Raw genomic sequence first — 23,419 nt, 5'->3', positions numbered from 1 at the left:
GGCCAAACCCATGGAGTTTAACCCCCTCGGAGCCGCGGTGCGCAGGGCACAGTCCCAGCCCTCCCCGTGACTCTCCAGGGCCAGCTCGTCGCTGCTTCCTCCAGCGCCTACTCGCTGTAATTACCATCAATTAACTCGAGGTGAGTAATTATGGAGTTGTTACTTCCCTCTCCTGTTCATTTGGAACAATGTCGGATTCTTCTGGGCCGTCTGATCTCGCAGCCAAGCCGTATGTAGGGCACCCTGATGATTATCTGTGGGACTTCTGGGGCTGCCCACCGGGTATTTTCTCTCGCAGCCCTCAATTAAAAGTCTTTTAAGGCCAAAGGTGGGGTCTGGGAGGCACCTGGGCCGCTGATTGAAGGAGCCAATTTGCCCTCCTGTCTCAGCGGCGCCTTTGCAAAGCTGCTCGTGGCACCAGCAGGGAGATGCTGGCTCGGGAGGCGACCCAGAGGTGGAAAAGAAGGAAAAAAAAATAAATTCCTGGTTCCCAAAAACTCCCTGGTTCTCAGAGCAGGGGTTTTAGGGTTATTAAGGTTGGAAGAGACTTCCAAGATTGAGCTGAGTGTTTGACTGAGCACCAGCACGGCCACTGAAGCATTTTGGGGTTTTTCCTGCTCAGTCCCCACATCAGAGCTGGGATTTGGGGAAACCAGTTCCCCGAAAGCTTTTCCGGGTGTTCTTTGAACCACTGGGTGAGAAAAACACGTCTGGTTGGTCCCTTTGGGAGAGCAGCTGATGGCACCTGGCGCTGCCACCGTCCTGGGCACTGTTCCACCAGGAAAACTCCATTCCCTGAGCATTGTTTCACCTGGAAAAGCTCAATTCCCTGGGCATTGTTTCGCCAGGAAAACTCCATTCCCTGGGCATTGTTTCACCTGCCTTTTCCTGGGACAAGAAAAGCCTCGGGGACACCAGGAAGAGGAAGAGGACAGTGGGATAAGAGGGAAGGTGTCCTGCAGGAGGATCCATGGCCTTGGACAGGGATGCTGGTTTGGGGGATGAGGATTTTCCTTTTCTCCTCTCCAATTTTCCTTTCCATTTTCCTTTCCATTTTCCTTTCCTTTTTCCTTTCCTTTTTCCTTTCCTTTTCCTTTCCTTTCCTTTCCTTTCCTTTCCTTTCCTTTCCTTTCCTTTCCTTTCCTTTCCTTTCCTTTCCTTTCCTTTCCTTTCCTTTCCTTTCCTTTCCTTTCCTTTCCTTTCCTTTCCTTTCCTTCCCTTTCCTTTCCTTCCCTTTCCCTTTCCCTTTCCCTTTCCTCCCAGCACCGATGTCCCCACGGAGAAGCCACCAGCTGCCACCTCCTCCTCCTCCGCACCATTCCCAGCCTCCAAACCACGCTGGGACCAGGGCACAAAGGGAAGGAAGCAGCTGGGGAAGGGATGTGCGGTGAGGTGACAGCGCTGTCACCCCGGCAGGGAGGACACCGAGCCCGCGGTGACCCTGCTGGGTGACACAAAGCCCGCCTGGGGACGTTTCCTGCTGGCTCCTGTGGCTCAGGCACCAGGAATGTCACAGAACCGGGCGCTGCCCCGCGCTCAGGGGCGGGTGTTGCTCCCGCCCTGGATTTTCCCGTCCCAAAACTCATCCAGAGGGTGGAGGGGGCGGTGGCACCTTGGGGACAACCTCAGAGGGCGAGGTGGCACTTCGGGGACAACCTCAGAGGGCGGGCACCTTGGGGACAACCTCAGAGGGCGAGGTGGCACTTCGGGGACAACCTCAGAGGGGCCGGTGGCACCTTGGGGACAACCTCAGAGGGGTGGCACTTCGGGGACAACCAGAGGGGGAGGTGGCACTTCGGGGAAACTCAGAGGGGAGGTGGCACTCGGGGACAACCTCGGGGATGGCACGGGGACAACCTCAGAGGGGAGGTGGCACCTTGGGGACAACCTCAGAGGGCGGAGGTGGCACTTCGGGGACAACCTCAGAGGGGGCGGTGGCACTTCGGGGACAGCCTCAAAGGAGGAGGTGGCACCTTGGGGACAGCCTCAAAGGAGGAGGTGGCACCTTGGGGACAGCCTCAGAGGGGAAGGTGGCACTTCGGGGACAACCTCAGAGGGGAAGGTGGCACTTCGGGGACAGCCTCAAAGGAGGAGGTGGCACCTTGGGGACAATTCAGAGGGGGAGGTGACACCTTGGGGACAATTCAGAGGGGGCGGTGGCCTCGGCGGCGGCGCTGCCCGAGCGTCCCGAACGGTTCTGGCACCACCTTCTGGACAAAACATTCCCGGGATAAAAAACCGGGAATGCGGCTGAGAGCGAGGGACGCGGCGCTGTCACTGTCCCCAGGCGACGTCCCCTCCGCGACTGGAATCGTGGAATGCTTGGGATGGGCAGGATTTGAGGATTTAGGGAAGGAAGGGAAAACTTCCAGTATCCCAGGGCGCTGCAAACCCTGCCCAGCCTGGCCTTGGACACTTCCAGGGATGGAGCAGCCACGGATTCTGGGGGAATTCTGTGCCAGGTGTGTCCCTGGCATTCCAGGTGTATCCCTGGCACTCCAAGCGTGTCCCTGGTACTCCAGGTGTGCCCCTGGTGCTCCAGGTGTGCCCCTGGCACTGCAGGTGGGTCCCTGGCATTTCAGGTGTGTCCCTGGCACTGCAGGTGGGTCCCTGGCACTCCAGGTGTGCCCCTGGCACTGCAGGTGTGTCCCTGGCATTCCAGGTGTGTCCCTGGCACTGCAGGTGGGTCCCTGGCACTCCAGGTGTGCCCCTGGCACTGCAGGTGTGCCCCTGGCACTGCAGGTGGGTCCCTGGTGCCCGGTGTGCCCCTGGCACTGCAGGTGTGTCCCTGCATTCCGGTGTGTCCCTGGTCTCATAGGTGTGCCCCTGGCACTGCAGGTGTGTCCCTGGTGCTCCAGGTGTGCCCCTGGCACTGCAGGTGTGTCCCTGGTGCTCCAGGTGTGTCCCTGGCACTGCAGGTGTGCCCCTGGCATTCCAGGTGTGTCCCTGGCACTGCAGGTGTGCCCCTGGCATTCCAGGTGTGTCCCTGGCACTCCCCCCCGCAGCTCTGGGAATGTTTTCCACCTGGATCTGTTTTCCCCTCTTTGCCAGCACCTCATTCCACCTCAAATCCAACCTGAATGATCCCAGGAAGAGGAGCTGAATCCAAATGTTCTGTTGGGGCTTTGCTCCTGCCTGGCACAAAGAGAGAGCTGGGCCCAGATCCCAAATTCCCAATGTTCCAGAGCCAGGGGACGTGCCTGGCATGCAGAGAGGGCACAGCTGGCACGGATTCGATGATCCTGGGGAGCCTTTTTTGGTGGGATGGGGGAGGGAGGGATGGGAGATGAAAGGAAAAGGGGGGAAAGAAAAGGCAAAAGGGGGAAAGGAAAAAGGAGAAGGCAAAAGGAGGAAAGGAAAGGAAAGGAAAGGAAAGGAAAGGAAAGGAAAGGAAAGGAAAGGAAAGGAAAGGAAAGGAAAGGAAAGGAAAGGAAAGGAAAGGAAAGGAAAGGAAAGGAAAGGAAAAGGAAAGGAAAGGAAAGAAAGGAAAGGAAAGGAAAGGAAAGGAAAGGAAAGGAAAGGAAAGGAAAGGAAAGGAAAGGAAAGGAAAGGAAAGGAAAGGAAAGGAAAGGAAAGGAAAGGAAAGGAAAGGAAAGGAAAGGAAAGGAAAGGAAAGGAAAGGAAAGGAAAGGAAAGGAAAGGAGGAGCAGCTCCTCCTCCAGGGGCACATTGCCACACCCTGAGGTTTTGCTGGATTTACCAGAGGAGGCTCAGATGGGATTTTGGGAAGGAATTCCCAGAGAATTTGTGGCTGTTCCACCCTTGGAGCACTCTGGGATAGGGAGTAGGGGTGGGACTGGGGGATCTTTGCTGCTCCTCCCATCCCAAACCATTCCACGATTTATTTGGCAGAAAGCAGCACTGGAAGGTGAGGACAGCTCAGGAAAAATTCCATGTGCATCCCAAAAACCCAGGCCAGGAAAGCAGTGCCCATATCCAAGGGGAAAGCAGGCAGAGTTTTTATCCCAAGGGCAGCTCCAATCCTTTATCCCTCATTTAAATTCCTTTATTCCCCATTTCCACCTATTTTTTTTTTCAGGAATACTGCAGGAAATTCCCTGTTTTTTTTTTTTTTTTCTTTATTCCAGCAGTTTTTTTATCCTGATCATCAGGAAAATCAACCTTGGGGTGTTTTAGGGATGATGAACAAGGTGAAAGCAAAGAGAGGAAAACATGGATTGTGCTCCAAGGTGGGAATTCTGAGTGAATTTTGGTTTTTTTTAAGGAATAAACCTCCAGGAATTTGGAATTTCTTCCCAAAATTCCCCCAGAATTCCAGAGATTCCCAGGGAATGATGACAGGTGGAGCAGAACACTGTGGGTGTCACCTCCAAAAGGAGCTGGCAGCGGGATTTTGGTTAAATCCCAAAAATTCTTCATCCCATCCTTTGGGAATCCCTGGAAAAATCCAGTTTATTCCTCCAGGCACTTTCTGTTCTAATTTTGGGATAATTTCCCAGCTCCTGTCAGGAATTCCAGTTCAGAGGAACCCCCTGGATGGAATTCCCTGCCCTAAAACCCAAAGAATGACAAACACCACCCAGAAACCCAACCCAAAATTGGATTTCCCAGCTGTTTTTCCCCCCCCAAAATTTATCTTGCAAATCTCTTTATTACAACACACAGATTAGTCCTGAATAGTTTTCTTATGTACACAAATAGAATTTTTAGGTAGAAAAAACCCAACAAAGAGGCCACAAACCAAAGAAAATCCATAGAAAGCCAAATCCAAACTTTTCCCCCCCACCCCATAAATGATACAAAAATAAAAATCTGCAGATCACAGTTTTGATTTAATTCCCTCCAAGTTTTGCTTCCCATGCATTTTAAGGAATTTTAAAAGGGAGCTCTGAGGTGTTCAGGGATGGGTTTGGTGGTAATTAAATTCCATTTCCTGATGGAATAGCTGGAAAAAAAAGGAGGTTGGAGAAGAAAAGCTCATCCATGGGAATTCTGATTTTAAAAAATGTCATTTTTCCAAGGTTTAAACCCTTTGGAAGCAGCTGTTCCCTTCTTAAGATGCTATTTTTTCCAAGCAGCTGTGGATTCCCAGCATTCCCAAGGTTCTCCTGAGCACCAAGAAATCCGAGTTGTCCAGAAAGAACTGAAGCACCACAATACCAAAAAAAAAAATCCCCAAAATTCCCAAAAAATCCCCAAAAAAATCCCAAAAAATCCCCCCAAAATCCCATAAAAATCCCAAAAAATCCCCCAAAAAATCCCCAAAAAAATCCCCCCAAAAATCCCAAAAAAGTCCCCAAAAAATCCCCCAAAAAATCCCAAAAAAATCCCAGGGATTGGGAGATCCGTGGGAAAAACCAACTGGGAGATCCATGGAAAAATTCATGTCGTGGGTTTTCCTTGGAATGCTCAGAAATCCACATTTTTTTCTTCTTGGAATTCCATTTTTTTTGTTGTTTTTTTGGGTTGGTTTGCCCCCCCTGAATTAAAAAGCAAATCCAATGGGAGTAAAATCCTTAAAAATTCCAAGTGGATTTCTCAGGATTTGAGGGGGTGATGCAAATTTTGAACTTATTTTTGAGGAAAAAAATCCCAATTTTTAGGATGGCAAAGAGTTGGAATTTGAATTAACACAGCTCTGATTTAATTCATCCACTAAATTTTCTAATTGCACCACAAAAAAAAGGGATTTTTCAACTCAAGGAAGCCACTTCTTGCAATAAAAATAAATACAAAAATTCTGGGATTTTCAAATCAGGATAAAGCAGGAAGAAATAATTTTCTTCCAAATTAAAAACTGAAGGAATTAAGGATAAATTTAAAGCACTTTAAAATTTTTTCTTCTACAAAATGGAAATTATTCTGGCCAGCTGAACAAATAATTGATTTATTGACCCAACTTTGTGCAAACATTGGAATTTTTCCATTTTTATTTTCCCTGCTTGGAAAATTCCCACACCAACCTCCAGCTCCAAACCCCTTTTTCCCCTCAAGGATTTTGATTAAATAATGTAATATTTTAAATTAAGAATATAAATAAAGAGTTTTGTCCACTCACTGAAATGTTTTTTGGTGACCCCAGTGCAGACACAAAGAGTTAATACTGATTTTTGGGAAGGAAAACAAGGAATTTTTGTCTTTAAATTTCCTTAAATCCGAGATAATTTCCTTAAATCCAAGAAAATTATCAGGATAAGCAGATTGGATATAAAAATTCACTTCAATCCCTCTCCCAAAGCAGAATTACAGCAAAGATTAATTAAATAATTCAGGAATTTTGCTCCCTAAATTCAAGCATCATCCACAGCCTCATTAAGTTTTAATTATTAATTGGGATGAGGAATTTCCTTGGTTCCAAAAACCCAAGGGATTTGTTGGACAAGCAGCCAGAACCCTTTGGAATAATCCTGGAAATGGGAATTATTTAAATCAATCAAACCAAAGCTTGGCTGGAATATTCAAACCTCCAAAAGCTCCATAAACACTCAAACATTGGATTATTCCAAACAAACAAACAAACAAAAAAGTAGAAAAAAATCCCTTAAAAGGAAGGGATTTTTAAAAATGAGGCTTTTGGAGAAGCTGGAAAAAATGGAGAAATACAAAAAAAAAAACCCCTCACCTGCACATTCCTTAGGGAATTTTAAATCAAAACTGCAATTCTAGGGAATGAACCCCATAAATATTTCCTTCAAAATAGGTTTTGCTTTGTTTTTTTTTTGTTTTTTCCTCCTTTCCAAAGTGCAAAAATCCAAAGGAACAGTCCCCACACTTCCCAAGGTATGGCAGGAAAAGGCATTTTTTGGGAATGGATTGAACCCCAAGCAGTCTGGTTGTGTGTCAAGTGCTAATTAACAGGAATGCAATTAGAGCATCCTTTCAGGGAGCTCCAGGGGTTTTATCTGGATATCAAAACAAGAATTTCTGAGTATCAAAGTTGGGAAAAAAAAGGGGAAAAAAAAATCCCATTTTTCTCCCCATTTCAGCACATGCAGCTGCCACTTGCGGTTGAGATTTCATTAATTTAAGGGTCAGGCAAATTGCAGGAGTTGTAAGGTGCTAGAAGGGGTCAGTCCTCTGGGAATGGGATTCTTGGAGCCTGTGGAATACCCTCAGTCTGTGCTCAGTGCTCAGGCAGTAGCCAATGGCCTCCTCAGTCTCCTGGATGCGTTTCTGGAACCTGCAGCCGTCCCGAGCCAGCTCCTCCCAGGGCCCCTTGCGATCCTCCTCGCTGCTTATGTAATACTCGGTCACCTCCTCGTGGAATGTCACCTGCAAAAAGAAGGGATTCAGTCAGGAGTTCTCAGCAAATGGAAGTTTAAATGGTGGGGTATGGGGTTTGAGTTGAAGTTGTTGAGTGGTGAAAAGATTGGGATTTTTTCTGAGGAGTATTGGAAAGGGATTCCTGACGGGGCTGGAATGCCAGAGGAGCTGCGGCTGCTCCATCCCTGGGAGTGTCCAAAGTCAGGCTGGAAAGTGGATAAAAAATGGCAAAAAAGAAATAGATAAAAATAAGTAAAATATGGATAAAATATGGCTTTAAAATATTATAAAAATGAATAGAATATGAGGCATACGATCTTAAAAAGTCACCTTATAAAGAAAAAGTAGAATCCATGATTTCTCAGCAAATGGATGTTTAAAGTGGTGGGGGTTGGGGTTTGAGTTGAAGTTGTTGAGTGGTGAAAAGATTCTTTCTGCTGGGGATGTTAGGGGTATCCTACTGGGATTGAATGGGGAATCCCTGAGGGGATTTTGCGGCTCCATCCCTGGGAGTGTCAAAGTCAGGCTGGGAATGTGGGAAAAAAAATAGATAAAAATAAGTAAAATATGGATAAAAATGGATTAAAAACATAGATTTAAAATATTATAAAAACAAGTAGAATATGATTAAAGTATGCGTGGGACTGCTGCTGGGACTGTGGGATCCCTGCTGGGATTGTGGGGTCCCCTGATGGGATTTTGGGGTCACTACTGAGATTGTGGGGTCCCTGATGGGATTTTGGGGTCGCTGATGGGGATTGTGGGGTCACTACTGGGACTGTGGGGTCCCTGATGGGATTTTGGGGTCACTGCTGGCACTGGGGGATTGCTGAGGATTACCTAACAACCCCCAAAAAAACAAACAGAAGGGTTTTGTTGAGTCAAGAGCCCTGTGAGTCACCACGGGGACAGATAAGGAAGGAACAGAGGACAACACTCAACCCAACGTGACCGGAACAACCCGTGCTGGATTCAAAATATACACACAAAACTCACAATCCCTCCTGGAATTCCAGGGGTGGAGTTTATGTAAGGAAATTAAAAATATACACATAAAAACTGTCAGAATCTCACTTGGAACTCCAGGAAGTGGAGTTCATGTAATGAAATTAAAAATATACACACAAAAACTGTCACAATCCTTCCTGGAATTCTAGAGAGTGGAGTTCACATAATGAAATTAATTAAAAATATACACTGCAAAACTCACAATCCCTCTTGGAATTCTAAGGGTGGAGTTCACATAATAAAATTAATTTAAAATATACGCATAAAAACTGTCACAATCCCTCCTGGAATTCTAGGGGGTGGAGTTTATGTAATGAAGTTAAAAACATACACACAAAAACTGTCACAATCCCTTTTGGGGTGGAGTTCACATAATGAAATTAATTAAAAATATACACACCAAAACTCACAATGCCTCTTGGAATTCCAGGGGTGGAATTTATGTGAGGAAATTAAAAAATATACACACAAAATTCACAATCCCTCTTGGAATTCTAGGGGGTGGAGTTCACGTAATGAAATTAAAAATATACACACCAAAACTGTCACAATCTCTCTTGGAATTCTAGGGGGTGGAGTTTATGTACTGAAATTAAAAATATACACACCAAACTGTCACTTTTAACTCCTTTTAGCAGCTATTTTAAGTAAATAAAGGAATTTATAGGCTCGGGATCTGCACTTGGCAGGGTTTAGACTAAGATCATAGTAAGGATTTAAGTCTGAGTTAAACTCAGTTTATTTTAGGTTCCTGCTGGACTATTTGACTTTATTTGGCATTCAGCTATAAAAAGGCACAAACTGAACTGTCAGCACCTCAAAAATCAGGATTGATTCCTCAAAACCAATTCTGCTACAGGACAAATATTCCTGGAAGCAGGAAAAAACATGGAAAGGTTAAAAAAAAAATGCTGCTCCATTCTTGGGATTTATCAGCACAACGAAGAGGGTGTTGGTGCTGCAAGGAGCTTCCAAACAGGAAAATCTGCAATTCCAGAAGAGTTTGGGGCATCCCATTCCATGAGGGACATTTCCCAGTGTCCCAGGGGGTGTTTTGTGCAAGGAGAGGATGAAGAGGTGACTCCAAAAATCAGCAGGTGAGGATCAAGGAATTCCCTGATCCCAAAAATCCCTGGGAGCAGGGCCAGCAAAGTGCCACGTGCCCTCACACGGCTGAGCCCAAAGTGCCACCAACACTCCCAGATTTTATGGCTTTGGGAACAACACCCTGCAGGATTCCAGCAGGCCTTGAGCTGGCTGAATAATCCCAAAAATCCTCGGGAAACCTCAGGAATGTGCCCGGCCTCTGCAGCAGCTGCTTTAGGAGCTGTTACATCAGCCCGTCCGCACCTTGCAGCTTTTTTACATCAGTCGGAGCCACAATTCCCGGGGCTCTGACATCATTTGGGGTATTGCAGCCACCTCATCCCCTCTTTCACCACAGCCCCGACAGCACCCGAGCCAAAAATTCCCTTTGCAATCGCAGCCCTGCCACTTGGGACGGCTCGAAATTCATTAGTAATCGAAATTAAGGGAGAAAATAGATGTATGTGCTGGAAAAAATATGAAATAATTATAAATATTTGCTATTTGAATGGTTTGTTCCACCACTGGATTGCCCAAGGATTTGGTATTCAAGTTATTCCTCATCCAGATGTTTGAGGTATCCACCTTGAACATCTGCAGCACCACAAAATTTAGGATAAATTTCTGTTTATCTGCATCCCAGCACAGGCATTATTATTATTAATAGTGCCCAAATTACTTAAAAAAACCAAATTACTCTGTTTGGGCTCAAAAGTCCAGTTTTTGATTACATCTCTCTTATAAATAACTATCCTATAAATAACTATCCCATAAATAGCAAACCTATAAATAGCTATCCCATAAATAGCTATCCCAAAAATATTATAGAAATATTATATTTGTAAATAATATTACACTATAACATTTAATAATATCTTAAACGGAAATGGGAATATTGGGATAATTTATATGGGAACCTCAATTTACTCCAGAGCACTGAACAAGCCAACCTGGGTTATAAAAAAAATCCTAAAAATTCTTTCGGTTTCAAGTCCTAAGTAACTTCCTTTTAACAGAAACTGGCGCTTCTCAGGGAAACTCCTCCCAGCTCTGGAGTTTTTCAGGGAAAAATTTCCACCCCAGGCCTGGAGTTTCTGTGACGTCGAAACCACAAGAGAAACAGAAGGGAAATTTACAACTCAAAACGGAAAACGGAAAGAGAACTTTGAGTCTAGAGGAAAAAAAAATTCTTGTCAGCGACTCTCAGAATGAGTTTCAGAATCTCCCATCACGTGCCAAGGATGAGGCGCAGCATTCCAGGGAAATTATCAGCACATATGGAACGCTGACCTCACCCCCACTTGGCGCAGTGTGCCTGGTTTTTTTCCTCAACAATCCCAAAACACAAAAATATTAATAAGATCTGTACCTTTTTCCGCTTGGAACTCGCACTTTTCTCCCTGCTCTGCCCCAGTTCAGCGCTGCCGCGGTTGTGTTTTTCCAGCTGTACCCTACACACGGAGAAATGCTCCGAGGTGGCAGAACTCGCCCTCTCTGCCCCTTGCAAACCCGGCGTCCCTTTTTTCTCCGCTGTCTGAAAGGCCGCCGTGAAATTTAAAGGGTTGTAGGGATCGTCCGAGCTACAGAACGAGTTCCAAAGCTTCAAGCTCTCCGCCTCATCCACGCTGTCACAGTCCCACTCGTCCTCCTCGGAACTAGGCGAGCCCTCGGAGGACTCTGCCCACGAGTCTTCTTCCTCCTCCTCCTCCTCTTCCATGTCCGACATTCCCTTTCCCGGCTCGCTGGAAGACGTCTGGATGGTGGCTGTGAAGTTCTGAGGGTTGTAGGGATCCAAGCTATAGAAGGAATTCCACAGATGAAGCCTCTCCCCGTCCTGGCTGCCGGCGTCTGAGTCCGAGGGCAGCTCTTCGCTGTCAAACCCGTCATCATCATCTTCATCATCATCACCATCATCCCAGTCTTCCTCACCCTCACTCTCCTCCCCGCTGAATACTCCCCCGATGATATAATCGATTAATTTATTCGCACAGGCAGGTCTGGTGGAAATCGGGAAGTCTTGCTCTGTTTCCGAGTCCTCACGTTCCTCTTCAGCCGCGCCCCGGAGCGGCTCCTCGGGGACACCTGCGGGCTGTCCCCCCGCATCCTCGGGCTGCTCTAAATCCCCGCTAGTGCCGCGCTGCTCCCCAGTTTCCCGGCAGACACCCCTGTGCTGCTGCTGCTGCTCCTCCTCCAGGCTGTGGTAGCCGTGGTCAGGGTCGGGCACGGGCAGGTGCCAGCGCTGGAGGAACGCCAGGCGCTTGCTGCGCAGGAATTCAACCTCGGGCAAGCCCTCGGCTCGCAGGGGCTGCGGCAGGTGGTTCTTGCCCTGCTCCAAGCCCAGCACGTACCAATCCATGGGCAGGGCTCCCAGGCTGTTCCTCACCAGCCCTGCTCCCCACAGCCCCGCCGGCGGCTCCGGGCCGCCCTCCGGCCGCTTCTCCGGGAGCTTCTCCTCGGTCCAGTCCAGCGAGGCGTCCGCCTTGGGCAGCAGCACCAGCGGCGGCGGTGCCTTGGCGGGGCACAGCGCGGAGCTCAGCGCGGCGCCGGGCAGCAGCCGCTGCAGGAGGGCGGGTAGCGGCGACAGCAGCTGCGACACCACGCGCAGCCACGAGAAGGGCGGGCTCGCCTGGGACGAGCCGCCGGCGGGCGCCGCGCTGGGCGCCGCCAGCTTCGGCCAGGCCCCGGCCAGGCCCAGTCGGGCCCATCCCAAGCCGGGGCCGGCGCGTTCGCGTCCGCTGTGCTCCATGAGGCCGTTCAGCGCTGCCAGCGGTGCGGAGGGGTGTGTGGAGCGGCGCTCCGTGGCGGGGGGTGAGTCTAAAGGCTCGGGGGGCGGCGGGCAGCTCCGGTTCGGGTTTCGACTCCATCCTGAGGCAGCTTCAGCACAAAATGGCGGCACCGCCGCCTCAGCGCTTCCCGCCCCCAGAGGGAGGGGCGGGGCGTCACCTTCTCTGCCCCGCCCTCTTGCGTCACCACCTCCCATTGGGCGGTGTCGGCTATGACACGCCCACTCCCCAGTGTGGCCACGCCCCGCGGGGATTGCATCAGCCGGCGCGCGGCGCACGGCAGCGCCCCCTGGCGGCGCGGCGGGGTCTGGGGGGACCCCGAGCCCACCCGGGGCTGGTCAGGGGACACCTTGGGGACAATTTGGGGACACTCTGGGGACACTTTGTGAGCCCCAGGGACAGCGCTGGGTGAGGGGCGCACTGGGAGAGGAGCTGGACGATGCTGGGGGTTGAGGGAGGCAGACCCCAGACCCCCAGGGCTCGGCGTTCTGCAGGGTGCAGTGGGCAGAGGTGCGGACAGATGTGTGCCCAGATGTGCAGGCAGAAGGGCAGATGTGCCACCCTGCCTTTCACCCCCTTTTTTGACCCCATTCTCGTGTTCCAAGCAGGAGAGTCCCAACACTGGAGGGTCCCAAGGCAGGAGATTCCCAACTCCCCCACCCTCGAGAACCCAGACCCCTCTCCCACACCCCAACAGCCACCAGATCCAATATTTAAAACTTTTAATATAAAGGTTAAAGTTAATTATTCTCGATCCTGAGAAACATTTCGTCCGTTTACGGAGCTGTCGCTGTAAACAAAGCACCACAGGCACCAAGCCCGCACCCGGGGCCGGGTGGCAGGCGGGAAGGACACAGATGTCCCCAGCGCAAGGGGACAGCAACGGGACAGGCAACTCGCCACGCCGCTCTCCTTTGGGAGCGAATTCCCCGCGGTGGGAATTGCCCAGTTCCTGGGGTGGGGAGGGGTCCACACACCCCCCCACCCTCCCCGTGCCACCTCCCCGTCCCCTCCGCCCCGGTGCTCACGCTACTCGTTATTAAAAAAAATTAAAATACGGATATCCCAAAGGAAGAAATAACCCCACGAACCGCCCCGCGCCCCGCCCTCCCCGCGTTGCTCCCTTGACACAAGGTAAACTTAAAAAAAGAAGCCACTTTTGGGGACACCCCCGGGGCACTCAGAGGGTGCCGTGGCCGCGGGAGCCCAGGGCGAACCAGCCCATCTTCTCCTGGGCCAGGTCCAGGTCGCGGAGGCGAATCCCCACCTCCCCCAGCAGGATGTTCTCCCAAAATCCTTCCTCGCTCAGCACGCTCAGCCGCAGCTCCCGCTGCTCCAGGTCCCCCCGGGGGAATCCCGTCGTACACCAGCTGTGGGACACAACGGGGACAAACCCTCAGTCACGGCCACCCCTGGGGACACCCCAAATCCGTGCCGGTCCCCCTCCTACCATCTCGTTGTAGGTGGGGTTGCAGGTTTTTCGGGCCACTTTGGTTTTCCTCTTGGTGGTTTTTTGGGGGTCGGGCAGCAGGTAGGTCTTGACGTAGGGGTCGGGGTCGTTGCCGTCCTGCAGGGGTGGCTGTGGGGCAGATTGGGGACATGCTGTGAGCACAGGGAGGGGACAGCCCCCCGGCCCCGCTCCCGTGGGTGCCGTGGGTCCTACCAGCCCTCGGATGTGCATCACCATGATGAAGAGCTTGTTGTTCTTGTAGGAGATGGAGAGCTTCACCTCGCCGCCGACCTTGCCCAGGGATCGAGCCCACGTGGCGTCTGGAGAGGGGGACAGGAGGGATGGGATACCCCTGATGTCACCCCCTGCCATCAGGCCCCAAAATCACCCCCCAAAAATCACCCCCCAAAAATCACCCCTTCCCCACCTGCCGGCTTTGGGGTCAGGTTGGTTCCAGCCGCCTTCTCATCCCGGGGCAGGGGGTGGAAGAAGGTGTAGATGAGGTCACACTGCAGGGTCAGGAGGTGACATTAGTGGTGACAGCGGTGACAACAACCATTCAAAACTGGGGCGTGCACCAATGCTCCACATGGGGCACATGTCGATGCTCTACAAGCCGCGTTGTCCCCAAGCGTTTCCCCACCTCGCTGGTGGCCCTGGCGCTGTGCCCACCTCCCCGCAGCCCCCTCCCCGTGTCCCCACCTCTGCCACCTCGGGGGCAGCGTGGATCAGGTGCCAGATGTAGCCGTTGAGCTCCTCCTTGCGCCGCTCGGCCACCGCCTCGCCCCGCGAGCGCCCGATGACGAACCTGCTGGGGAAGCTGCGGGGACAGACGGACACTCAGCGGGGTCCCGGCGGGTTTTGGGGAGTCCCTGGAGGTCCTGAGGGGCTTCAGGGCTACCTGGGCAGCAGCGAGGAGGGGAAGAGGAGGCGCAGTTTGTTGTGCAGCTCCTGGAACTCCTCGAAGGTGCGCTGCACGAAGGTGACCTCGCCGGGGCTGTCCCTCTGCACCTTCACCACGTAGGTCTGCAAAGAGGACGAGCCGTGACGTGGCATGGGGGAGCTGGGGCACCCCGAGCCCAGCCTGGGCCTGTCCCCAGCTGTCCCCACTCACGTAGCCCTTGCTGGGGTTGAAGACCCTCTCGTGGCGGCAGAGGAAGACGTCGCGGATCCGGCCGGACGTTTTGAGGGTGTGCGTGCGGGGCGCGAAGGACAGCGTGGGCCGCGCCTCCGAGCCCGTGAACTTCATCTGTGCCAGGTTGTGGATGAAGAAGTTGAGCTTGGTGGCCACGCTGCCCAGGCTGGACTCGATCAACCTGCAACGAGGCCACCGCCCGCTCAGTGCCACCGTGGGGTCGGGGAGCACAGGAGCCCCAGGAAGAGGGGAGAGATGAGGATCTGACTCTGTGTTTCAGAAGGCTGATTTATTATTTTATTATATATATTGTATTAAAAATATATTTATATTATATATTTATAGAATATATATTATATATTTAAAATATATTAATAATAATATATAATGATAGATATGGTATATATTACTATTAATATATAATAAAATATATTATATATATTATATGTAGGAATATATAATAATATGTATTATATATTATATAATATATAACATATATAAATATAATATATTTATATCTATTATATAATATATAATATATTTATATAATAGAAAATTTATACTAAAAGAATGGAAGAAAGGATTTCATCAGAAGGTGTTCACAGAAGTCCCAAGAAGAGGGAAGAGACGAGGATCTGACTCCATGTTTCAGAAGGCTGATTTATTATTTTATTATATATGTTATGTTAAAAATACAATATATTTATATTATATATTTATATAATATAGAATATATATTTAAATATATATTAATAATATTATGTAATGATATATATTATATATACTATATATAATACATAATAAAATAAACTATATACATAACAACATATAATATACTATATTATATATAGTATATACAATAATATATAAATATTATAGATGTATATATATTATATACAATAATACATAAATATTTTAGATCTATATATATTTTATTATATTATATTATATTATATTATATTATATTATATTATATTATATTATATTATATTATATTATATTATATTATATTATATTATATTATATTATATTATATTATATTATATTATATTATATTATGTTATATTATATTATATTATGTTATATTATGTTATATTATATTATGTTATATTATATTATATTGTATTATACTATATTATAGTTATGTTATGTTATATATATTTGTATAATATCAAATATATACTAAAAGAATAGAAGAAAGGATTTTATCAGAAGACTTGCAAGCAAAGGAAAAAAATGGAATGAATAACAAAAGCTCCTGACTCTCAGAGAGTCTGAGACAGCTGGACTGTGATTGGCCATTAATTAGAAACAACCAACATGAGACCAATCAAAGCTGCACCTGTTGCATCCCACAGCAGCAGATAATAATTTTTTGAATTTTGTCCTGAGGCCTCTCAGCTTCTCAGGAGAAAAACTCCTAAGGAAAGGGTTTTCCATAAAAGATGTCTGTGACACCACCGTCCGAGGGAGCCGCCAGCCGCTGCTGTGTCACCCACCCCTGGTGTCCCCTACCTGGTGAAGTAGGTGGTGGCATCAGCATCAGAGTCCTGTGGTCTAAGTGCATCGTAGACGTACTTGAGGTCCTCCAGGTCGGAGAGCTCGGGGATGCCGCAGGACAGCATCTGGCAGGGAGGGCAGGGCTGAGGACAGGGGACAAAGGGACCCCCGTGCTGCGCTGAGGGGGATTTTGTGGCCCCCCGGCTCTCACCAGCCCCAGCAGGTTGAGGAAGAGGTGGGTGTGCTTGCGGATCAGGTTGTAGGCCTGGCAGCACAGGTCCACGAAGTCGTGGAAGCGGCTGGAGGGCTTGTCACCGCCGTTGATGACATACGCCATGTCCGAGGTGAAGACAAACGGCGCACGGTCCCTGCCACGGGGGACAGGAGGGACAAAGTGAGCAGGGGTGCGGGGTGGGATGAGGAGAGAGAGAGGTCACCCACTGCCAGGACATGGAGAGGGAGAGGTCACCTCCCACCAGGACAAGGAGAGGGAAAGGTCACTGATCACCAGGATGAGGAGAGGGAGAGGTCACCCAACATCAGGACAAGGACAGAAGGAGGTCACGTCCCACCAGGACAAGGAGAAGGGGAGGTGACTATGGTCACCACTGGGATGATAGGGAGAGGTCACCCACCACCAGGACACGAAGGAGAGGTCACCCACCACAAGGATATGAAGAAGCAGAGGTCACCCACCACCAGGACATGAAGGAGAGGTCACCCACCACCAGGACATGAAGGAGAGGTTACCCACCACCAGGACATGAAGAAGGAGAGGTCACCCACCACCAGGACACAGGGAGCTTCCCCCTCAGCAGGGGTGAGTGCAGGAGGTCCCAGGGGCCTCTCTCACCTCTTGATGTTGCCGAACATCTGGGCGTGGCCCAGGAAGCGTCCGAAATCGATGTGGAACATGTGGCCCGTGGTCTTGAGCATGATGTTGTCGTTGTGCCTGTCGCAGATGCCCAGCACGTAGGTGGCCACGCAGCAGCCGGCGCAGGAGTAGATGAAGTTTTCCACAGCCTGTGAGCAGGGAAGGACAAGGAGAAAGGATGGATATGATGGGAAGCGAGGGGCCGCTCCCTGGAATGGGGGACACGAGGCACGGGGATTCTTCCTCACTTTCTCATACTCATCCTCCTCAGGGTTGTGTTTCTGCAGCCAGTCCGCCAGCGGCCGGTCCTTGAAGGAGCCGGTCACGCCGTGCTCCACCTGGATCTTCCGCAGGGTCTCGGCGTTGGGGATCATCTCCACCATGCCTGGCAGGTGGGACAGTGGGTGAGACCCTTCAACCCCAAGAACCACGACCCTGACACCCTCTGTCACCAACCCAACTGCTCCTCACCCGTCACCACTGCGTGATAAGGATGGGCCGGTGGGATCAGACCCCAGGATGTCCTGGGCCATCCCCAACCCCACCAGGGACCCCTGGGGACGCCCAAACTCCATCTCACCTCGCCCGCGGCCGGTGGAGAAGCAGCGGAAGATGACCATGCGCATGTCCAGCCCCTCCTGCACCCAGATCTTGTTCATGATGCGGATCATCTGCAGCGTCAGCATGTCCTGCCGCAGGTCATCGCCACACTGCCGGGGGAAGAGACACCAAAGCCATCAGAGAGCTATCAGGGCCACCAAAGCCACCAGAGCCATCAGGGCCAGGGGAGAACCATCAGGGCCACCTGAGCCCTCAGAGCCAGGGGAAAACCATCAGGGCCAGGGGAGAACCACCAGGGCCACCAGGGTCACCAGAGCCAGGGGAGAATCATCAGGGCCAGGGGGGAGCAATCAGGGCCAGGGGAGAGCCATCATGGCCACCAGAGCCAGGGGAGAACCACCAGGGCCAGGGGAGAACCATCAGAGCTACCAGAACCATCAGGACCAGGGGAGAACCATCAGAGCCATCAAAGCCACCAGAGGCAGGGGACAACCGGGGGAGAACCATCAGGGCCAGGGGAGAACCACCAGAGCCACCAGAACCATCAGAGCCCTCAGAGCCCAGAGCAGGAGGATTCTTGGAGGGCTGTGCCCGGATCTGGGCATTCCCAAAGGCTCCAGGCTGACCTTGAAGATGACGCGGATGTTCTCCCCGAGCGGATCGACGTTCTGGAAGGAGAGCTTCAGCGGGACGGCGTTGGAGTTGAAGTAGGAGCAGTCCTGCCGTGGGAAGGAGGCAGGGGCAGCCGGTCAGGGCAAGCCGGGGGCGGGCAGGGGGGGAGCCCCCCGAGCCCCCCGGGCTGGCACTCACCCGGGGCACGATGCCCTTGACCAGCAGGCTGGGGCTGAGCGGCAGCCGGCACGAGCCGTGGGCCTTGAAGAACTGCGCCACGTCCTCCAGCCCCTCGCGCAGGATGGCCTGGGGGGTGGGATCCGTGGGAATAAGGTGGGGTGGGATGGAAATGGGATGGGATCCATGGGGATGGAATGGGATGGGATCAGATCCATGGGAATGGGGTGGGATGGGATCCATTGGAATGGGGTGGGATGGAATGGAATGGAATGGAATGGGATGGGCAAGGGACAAGATGGGAATGGAATGGGGATGGGATGGGCATGGGATAGGGTGGGATGGAAATGGGATGGGATGGGATCCATGGGAATGGGATGGGATGGGATAGGATCCATGGGAATGGGATGGGATGGGATGGGATGGGATGAGCAAGGAACACAGTGACCATGGGATAGAGAGGGGTGGGCACGCAAAGGGGTCAGCGTGGGATGGAGTGTGCACGGGATATAGTGGGCAAAACCCAGGGTGGATAGGGTAGGAACAGGATAGGGTAGGAACATGAGGGGACAAGGCGGGCATGGGACAGGAGGGGTGAGTGGGGACCGGGGCTGGCACCCAGCACCCCCAGCACCCCTCCCAGCACCCAGCACCCACCTGGCGGGCGGATGGGGCGGCGTCCCGGACCTGCTGTGCCAGCCTGGCCAGCGTGCTGACCAACAGGCACTGCCGGTCAAACTCCTCGCGCAGCCCCTTCCCGCAGCAGCACAGCAGCGCTGCCAGCAGGTACTGGTACCGGATGCTGAACTGCGAGTCCTTGAGGCCATCCTTCAGCAGCCTGCTGGGGACACGCCAGGCTCAGGGTCCCCTCTGGTTTGGGGACACTTGTTTGGGGCCAGGGCAGCCTCAGGGTCCTGCCCGGTTTGGGGACAGGTGGGGTCAGGCTAGCATCAGGGTCCCACCTGGCTTGGGGACACTCAGGGTCAGGCCAGCCTCAGGGTGCCCCCAGAGCCCCCAGAGCCCCCCAAACCCACCAGAAGAAGTAGTGGGTGATCTTCAGGTCACAAATGGCCCTCTTCATGAGGAAGCGCACCAGGGGGCTGTCCAGGTAGCACTCGTACTTCAGGGCCTGCACAGGGGACAGTGTCACAGGGGCGCGGTGGCACCGGCGGGCGCCCCGTGGCACATCCTGGTGCCACCACTCACCTGCACCAGCTGGGGCAGGTAATCCAGCAGCTCCGTGTCCGAGATGGAGTCAATCCACTGCACGGCCGTCCTCCTCACCTCCTGGTCTGGGAACCTGCAGCCAGGACACATGCCATGGGGTGACAGTGCCCTCCTGCGAGAGTCTGTCTGAATTTTCCTTCATCTGCCTCACGATCGTCATTTGGGGACCACTGAAGAGAAGACCCCCCGCCTCGTCTAGAATCTCTGGCTCTGAAGGAGAAAGTCACATGCCAACAAGGCCCTGAGAGCTGAGAGCATTGCTGAGTCATTGTTTTCACAGGTGTTGTTTGCTGTACACTGAGCCCAATGAGAAAGAAGAGGGCACCGTGCCCTTTATGCAACAACAGCCTTGGGAGCTGTCCCACCTCTCGGCCTGGCTGGACTTCTCCTGAGTTTCAGGTGGTCCCCCCATAGAAGACCCTCCCCTGTTTTCCAACCACCGTGACAGACAGACTGAGATGTAAGGAGCCTCTCCATCAAGGACTGAGACATGAAACCCCCATGTGAAAAGGCCCCTCTGCTCCTTCCAAGGACTGGGACTGACACCCCCAGCCCGGGGGAGGTGTGTGGGGGAGGCAAGCTGACCAAAGCGAGATGTTTGCCTGCAGGTTGTGACCGCTGGGCCAAGAAGACAATGGCTCTCGTTTACTGCTGAGAGCATGGACGACCTGTTACATCTATTCCTTATTGTATCTGTTTCCCCTCCCTCACAATTTTCGATAGAATTATCATAATAAAAACCTCTGAGTTAGCTAGAGATTTTGAGATCTCCCCGATGTAACAGGCAGATCCTCGACTGGACTGGACCAAAGGATTTTGTCTCTATGTTTGGTAGTTATATCCCCCTCTCTCTCTCTTTTCTCTATCTTTCTCTCCCTCAATCCCTCTATCGCGTTTTGCTGTGGTCATTCAATGAAGGTGCATTTTTTCTGATCATTACTGCAAACCCCCTGTGCCGTGTGGGTTTTTTTGCACCCTGAGATCACCCCAAGGAACCATCACAACGCCCGTTCCCTGGGGACGGATCGTGACACCTCCTGCCACCGCCACACAGCACGGGCGCGTCCCCGCAGCCCACTTACGTGGCGTGCAGCAGCCCCAGGGCGTCCTGGTGGCTCATGGAGCTCCACTGGCTGAGCAGGGCGTAGATGTCGGGCAGGCAGCCCCAGTCCCAGCTGGGGGCACTGGCCAGCAGCATGGGCAGCGCGCCGGGGGACGCGTGGCAGTGGCAGCGCTTCTCCCACAGCCGCTGCCGGTCCGCGTCCGTCAGCCTGAGGGGACACGGGGACAGCGTTGGGGAGGGCAGGCAGGGCTGGCGTGGTGGGGGAGGATGAGGAGGTGGCATCTCTGTGACCCCGAAACACACGGGAGGTTAGGGAGATGACATCCCTGTGACCCCAAAATATGTGGGACGGTGAGGAGGTGGCATCCCTGTGACCCCAGAACACACGGGAGGTTAGGGAGATGGCATCCCTGTGACCCCAAAATATGTGGGAGGGTGAGGAGGTGGCATCCCTGTGACCCCTAAATGTGGGAGCTCAGGGAGGTGGCATCCCTGTGACCCCAAAACGTGTGGGACGGTGAGGAGGTGGCATCCCTGTGATCCCAAAACACACGGGAGGTTGGGGAGATGACATCCCTGTGACGCCAAAATATGTGGGAGGGTGAGGAGGTGGCATCCCTGTGACCCCAGAACACATGGGAAGTTGGGGAGGGGGCATCTCTGTGACCCCAAAATACGTGGGAGCTCAGGGAAGGTGGCATCCTTGTTGCCTCTAAAATACGTGGGAGGTTGGGGAGGTGGCATCTCTGTGCCCCCACTGTGCATGGAGAGAATGGGGGTGGCAGGACTGGGAGGTGGCATCCCTGTGACCCCAAAACACGTGGGAGGTCAGGGAGGTGGCATCCCTGTGCCCCACTGTGCATGGAGAGAATGGGGCAGGCAGGATGGGGCAGTGGCACCCCTGTGCCATCCTCACACATAGACAGAACAGGGCTGGCAGGATGGGGCGCGTGTCCCCTCTGCCCCCAGCATTTACTGGAACCCCAATAAATCCCCCAAGCCCCCCTGTGTCCCTGCACTGCCCTACCCCTGGGACAGAGGGGCTGGTGGCAGCAGGACCCTGCTGAGGGACAGCCAGGAGTCCCCATGCCCGGGGACTGAGCTGTCCCTGGCTGTCCCCATGCCCAGGGACCCCCGAGCCAGCCCTGCTGTCCTTTGGGCAGCTGCTGACACCTGATCCCCTGGGGCAGCTCTGGCAGTGCCAGCCCGGCCCAGGCACCGCTCAGCTGTCCCCAAGGAGGGGACAACAGCGAGGGCAGAGCACTGAAGAACCCGCAGCCCCAAAATCCCCAGCCCCAAAATCCCCAGCCCCAAAATCCCCAGCCCTGGAGGAAGGGACACCCCCTGTGTGTGCCAGGGGGGTGTCCCCGGTGTCCCCCCCGGGTTTATTTACCAATAAAGGGATTTTTTCTGCATGGCCTCCCGCAGCTGGCGCTGGTCCTCCTCGCCCAGGCTGCCGAACTCGTACCTGGGGCTGGGCTCGGCCGCGGGCGGGCTGGTGAACTTCACCTCGAAGGCCGAGCTGGGGAAGTCGATCTGGGGCAGAGGCAGAGGGTGAGGGGACCCCCACGAGGAGCTTTCTGGGGGGGTCTGTGCCCCAGGACGTACCTGCAGGATGACGCTGTCGGGCTGGTTGAAGTTTGGGGCGCTCGACCTGGCCCTGGAGTTGTCCTGGGTGGCCGGCCACAGGCCCAGGAGCTTCCGCCCGCAGGTCAGGACCCTGGGGGGGACAAAGGGTGGCACTGGGGGGGCACTCTGCTGGGGCACGGGGGTGGCACTGCTGCTGGTGCTGAGCTCAGGCGCTGGGGACCCCCAAGGTTCTGGGGACCCCACGGCACTGGGGACCCTCCTGTGCCCCCCAAGGATGCCCAGCCCAGCCACTCACCATGCTCATGGTGCTGGCAACCCCGTGACACTGGGGATCCCAGGGTTTTGGGGACCCCATGGCACTGGGGATCCCAGGGTTTTGGGGACCCCATGGCACTGGGGACCCCAAGGTTTTGGGGACCCTCCTGTCCCCCTCAGGGATGCCAGCCCAGCCCCTTGCCGTGCCCAGGGGACCCCACAATACTGGGGACCCCGAGGTTTTGGGGACCCTCCTGTGCCCCCCAGGCATGCCAGCCCAGCCCCTTGCCGTGCCCAGGGTGCTGAGAACCCCACAGTACTGGGGACCCCATGGCACTGGGGACCCCGAGGTTCTGGGGACCCCAAGATGCTGGGGACCCTCCTGTGCCCCCCAGGGATGCCCAGCACACCCCACGCACTGCCTGAAGTTGAAGAGGGGGGTGGTGACCCAGCCCAGGGCCTCGGGGACCCGCCGCTGCTTGTTGGCGTCGGAGGAGCTGCCCGGGGGTGGCACGGGCACGCCGAACAGGGTGACACTGAGCAGCGTCTCCCGGGGCAGCCGGTTCACCTGCACCGGGAAGCAAATCCTGCAGGAGAGACGGAGGGGATGGGCTCGAGGTGCAGGGATAGGCTCGGGGTGCCAGGGATGGGCTTGGGGTGCCAGGGATGGGCTTGGGGTGCAGGGGATGGGCTCGAGGTGCAGGGATGGGCTCAGGGTGCCAGGGATGGGCTCAGGGTGCAGGGGTGGGCTCGGGGTGCAGGGGATGGGCTCGGGGTGCAGGGATGGGCTCAGGGTGCCAGGGATGGACTTGGGGTGCCAGGGATGGGCTCGGGGTGATGGGGATGGGCTTGGGGTGATGGGGATGGGCTTGGA

General features: G+C 53.1%; 2 protein-coding genes across 2 annotated transcripts in view; both read right to left on the bottom strand.

The window, feature by feature from the left end:
- Positions 1-5,414: 5,414 nt before the first annotated feature.
- On the bottom strand, positions 5,415-12,226 carry PPP1R15B (protein phosphatase 1 regulatory subunit 15B). The gene is made up of 2 exons (XM_030965934.1): positions 10,688-12,226; positions 5,415-7,233 (listed from the first exon to the last, which is right to left on the bottom strand). The coding sequence occupies exons 1-2, from the start codon at positions 12,062-12,064 to the stop codon at positions 7,021-7,023; spliced, it is 1,590 nt and encodes a 529-aa protein (XP_030821794.1). The 5' UTR covers positions 12,065-12,226; the 3' UTR covers positions 5,415-7,020.
- A 990-nt stretch (positions 12,227-13,216) lies between these two features.
- Positions 13,217-23,419, bottom strand: part of PIK3C2B (phosphatidylinositol-4-phosphate 3-kinase catalytic subunit type 2 beta) — a 30,405-nt gene continuing 20,202 nt past the window's right edge. The window contains 22 exon segments of the mRNA XM_030965928.1: positions 13,217-13,452; positions 13,454-13,471; positions 13,552-13,680; positions 13,765-13,871; positions 13,979-14,060; positions 14,254-14,371; positions 14,453-14,577; positions 14,666-14,867; positions 16,202-16,311; positions 16,398-16,554; positions 17,040-17,209; positions 17,309-17,445; positions 17,641-17,770; positions 18,248-18,340; positions 18,432-18,539; positions 19,068-19,248; positions 19,445-19,539; positions 19,617-19,710; positions 20,720-20,908; positions 22,094-22,236; positions 22,309-22,420; positions 22,965-23,132. Of these exon segments, the coding sequence (XP_030821788.1) occupies positions 13,282-13,452; positions 13,454-13,471; positions 13,552-13,680; positions 13,765-13,871; positions 13,979-14,060; positions 14,254-14,371; positions 14,453-14,577; positions 14,666-14,867; positions 16,202-16,311; positions 16,398-16,554; positions 17,040-17,209; positions 17,309-17,445; positions 17,641-17,770; positions 18,248-18,340; positions 18,432-18,539; positions 19,068-19,248; positions 19,445-19,539; positions 19,617-19,710; positions 20,720-20,908; positions 22,094-22,236; positions 22,309-22,420; positions 22,965-23,132 (2,839 nt within the window). The 3' untranslated portion in view covers positions 13,217-13,281.

Source organism: Camarhynchus parvulus, chromosome 26 (genome assembly GCF_901933205.1).
Source record: "Camarhynchus parvulus chromosome 26, STF_HiC, whole genome shotgun sequence".
NCBI lineage: Eukaryota > Metazoa > Chordata > Aves > Passeriformes > Thraupidae > Camarhynchus > Camarhynchus parvulus.
This window is presented reverse-complemented; position numbering and strand designations above follow the sequence as displayed.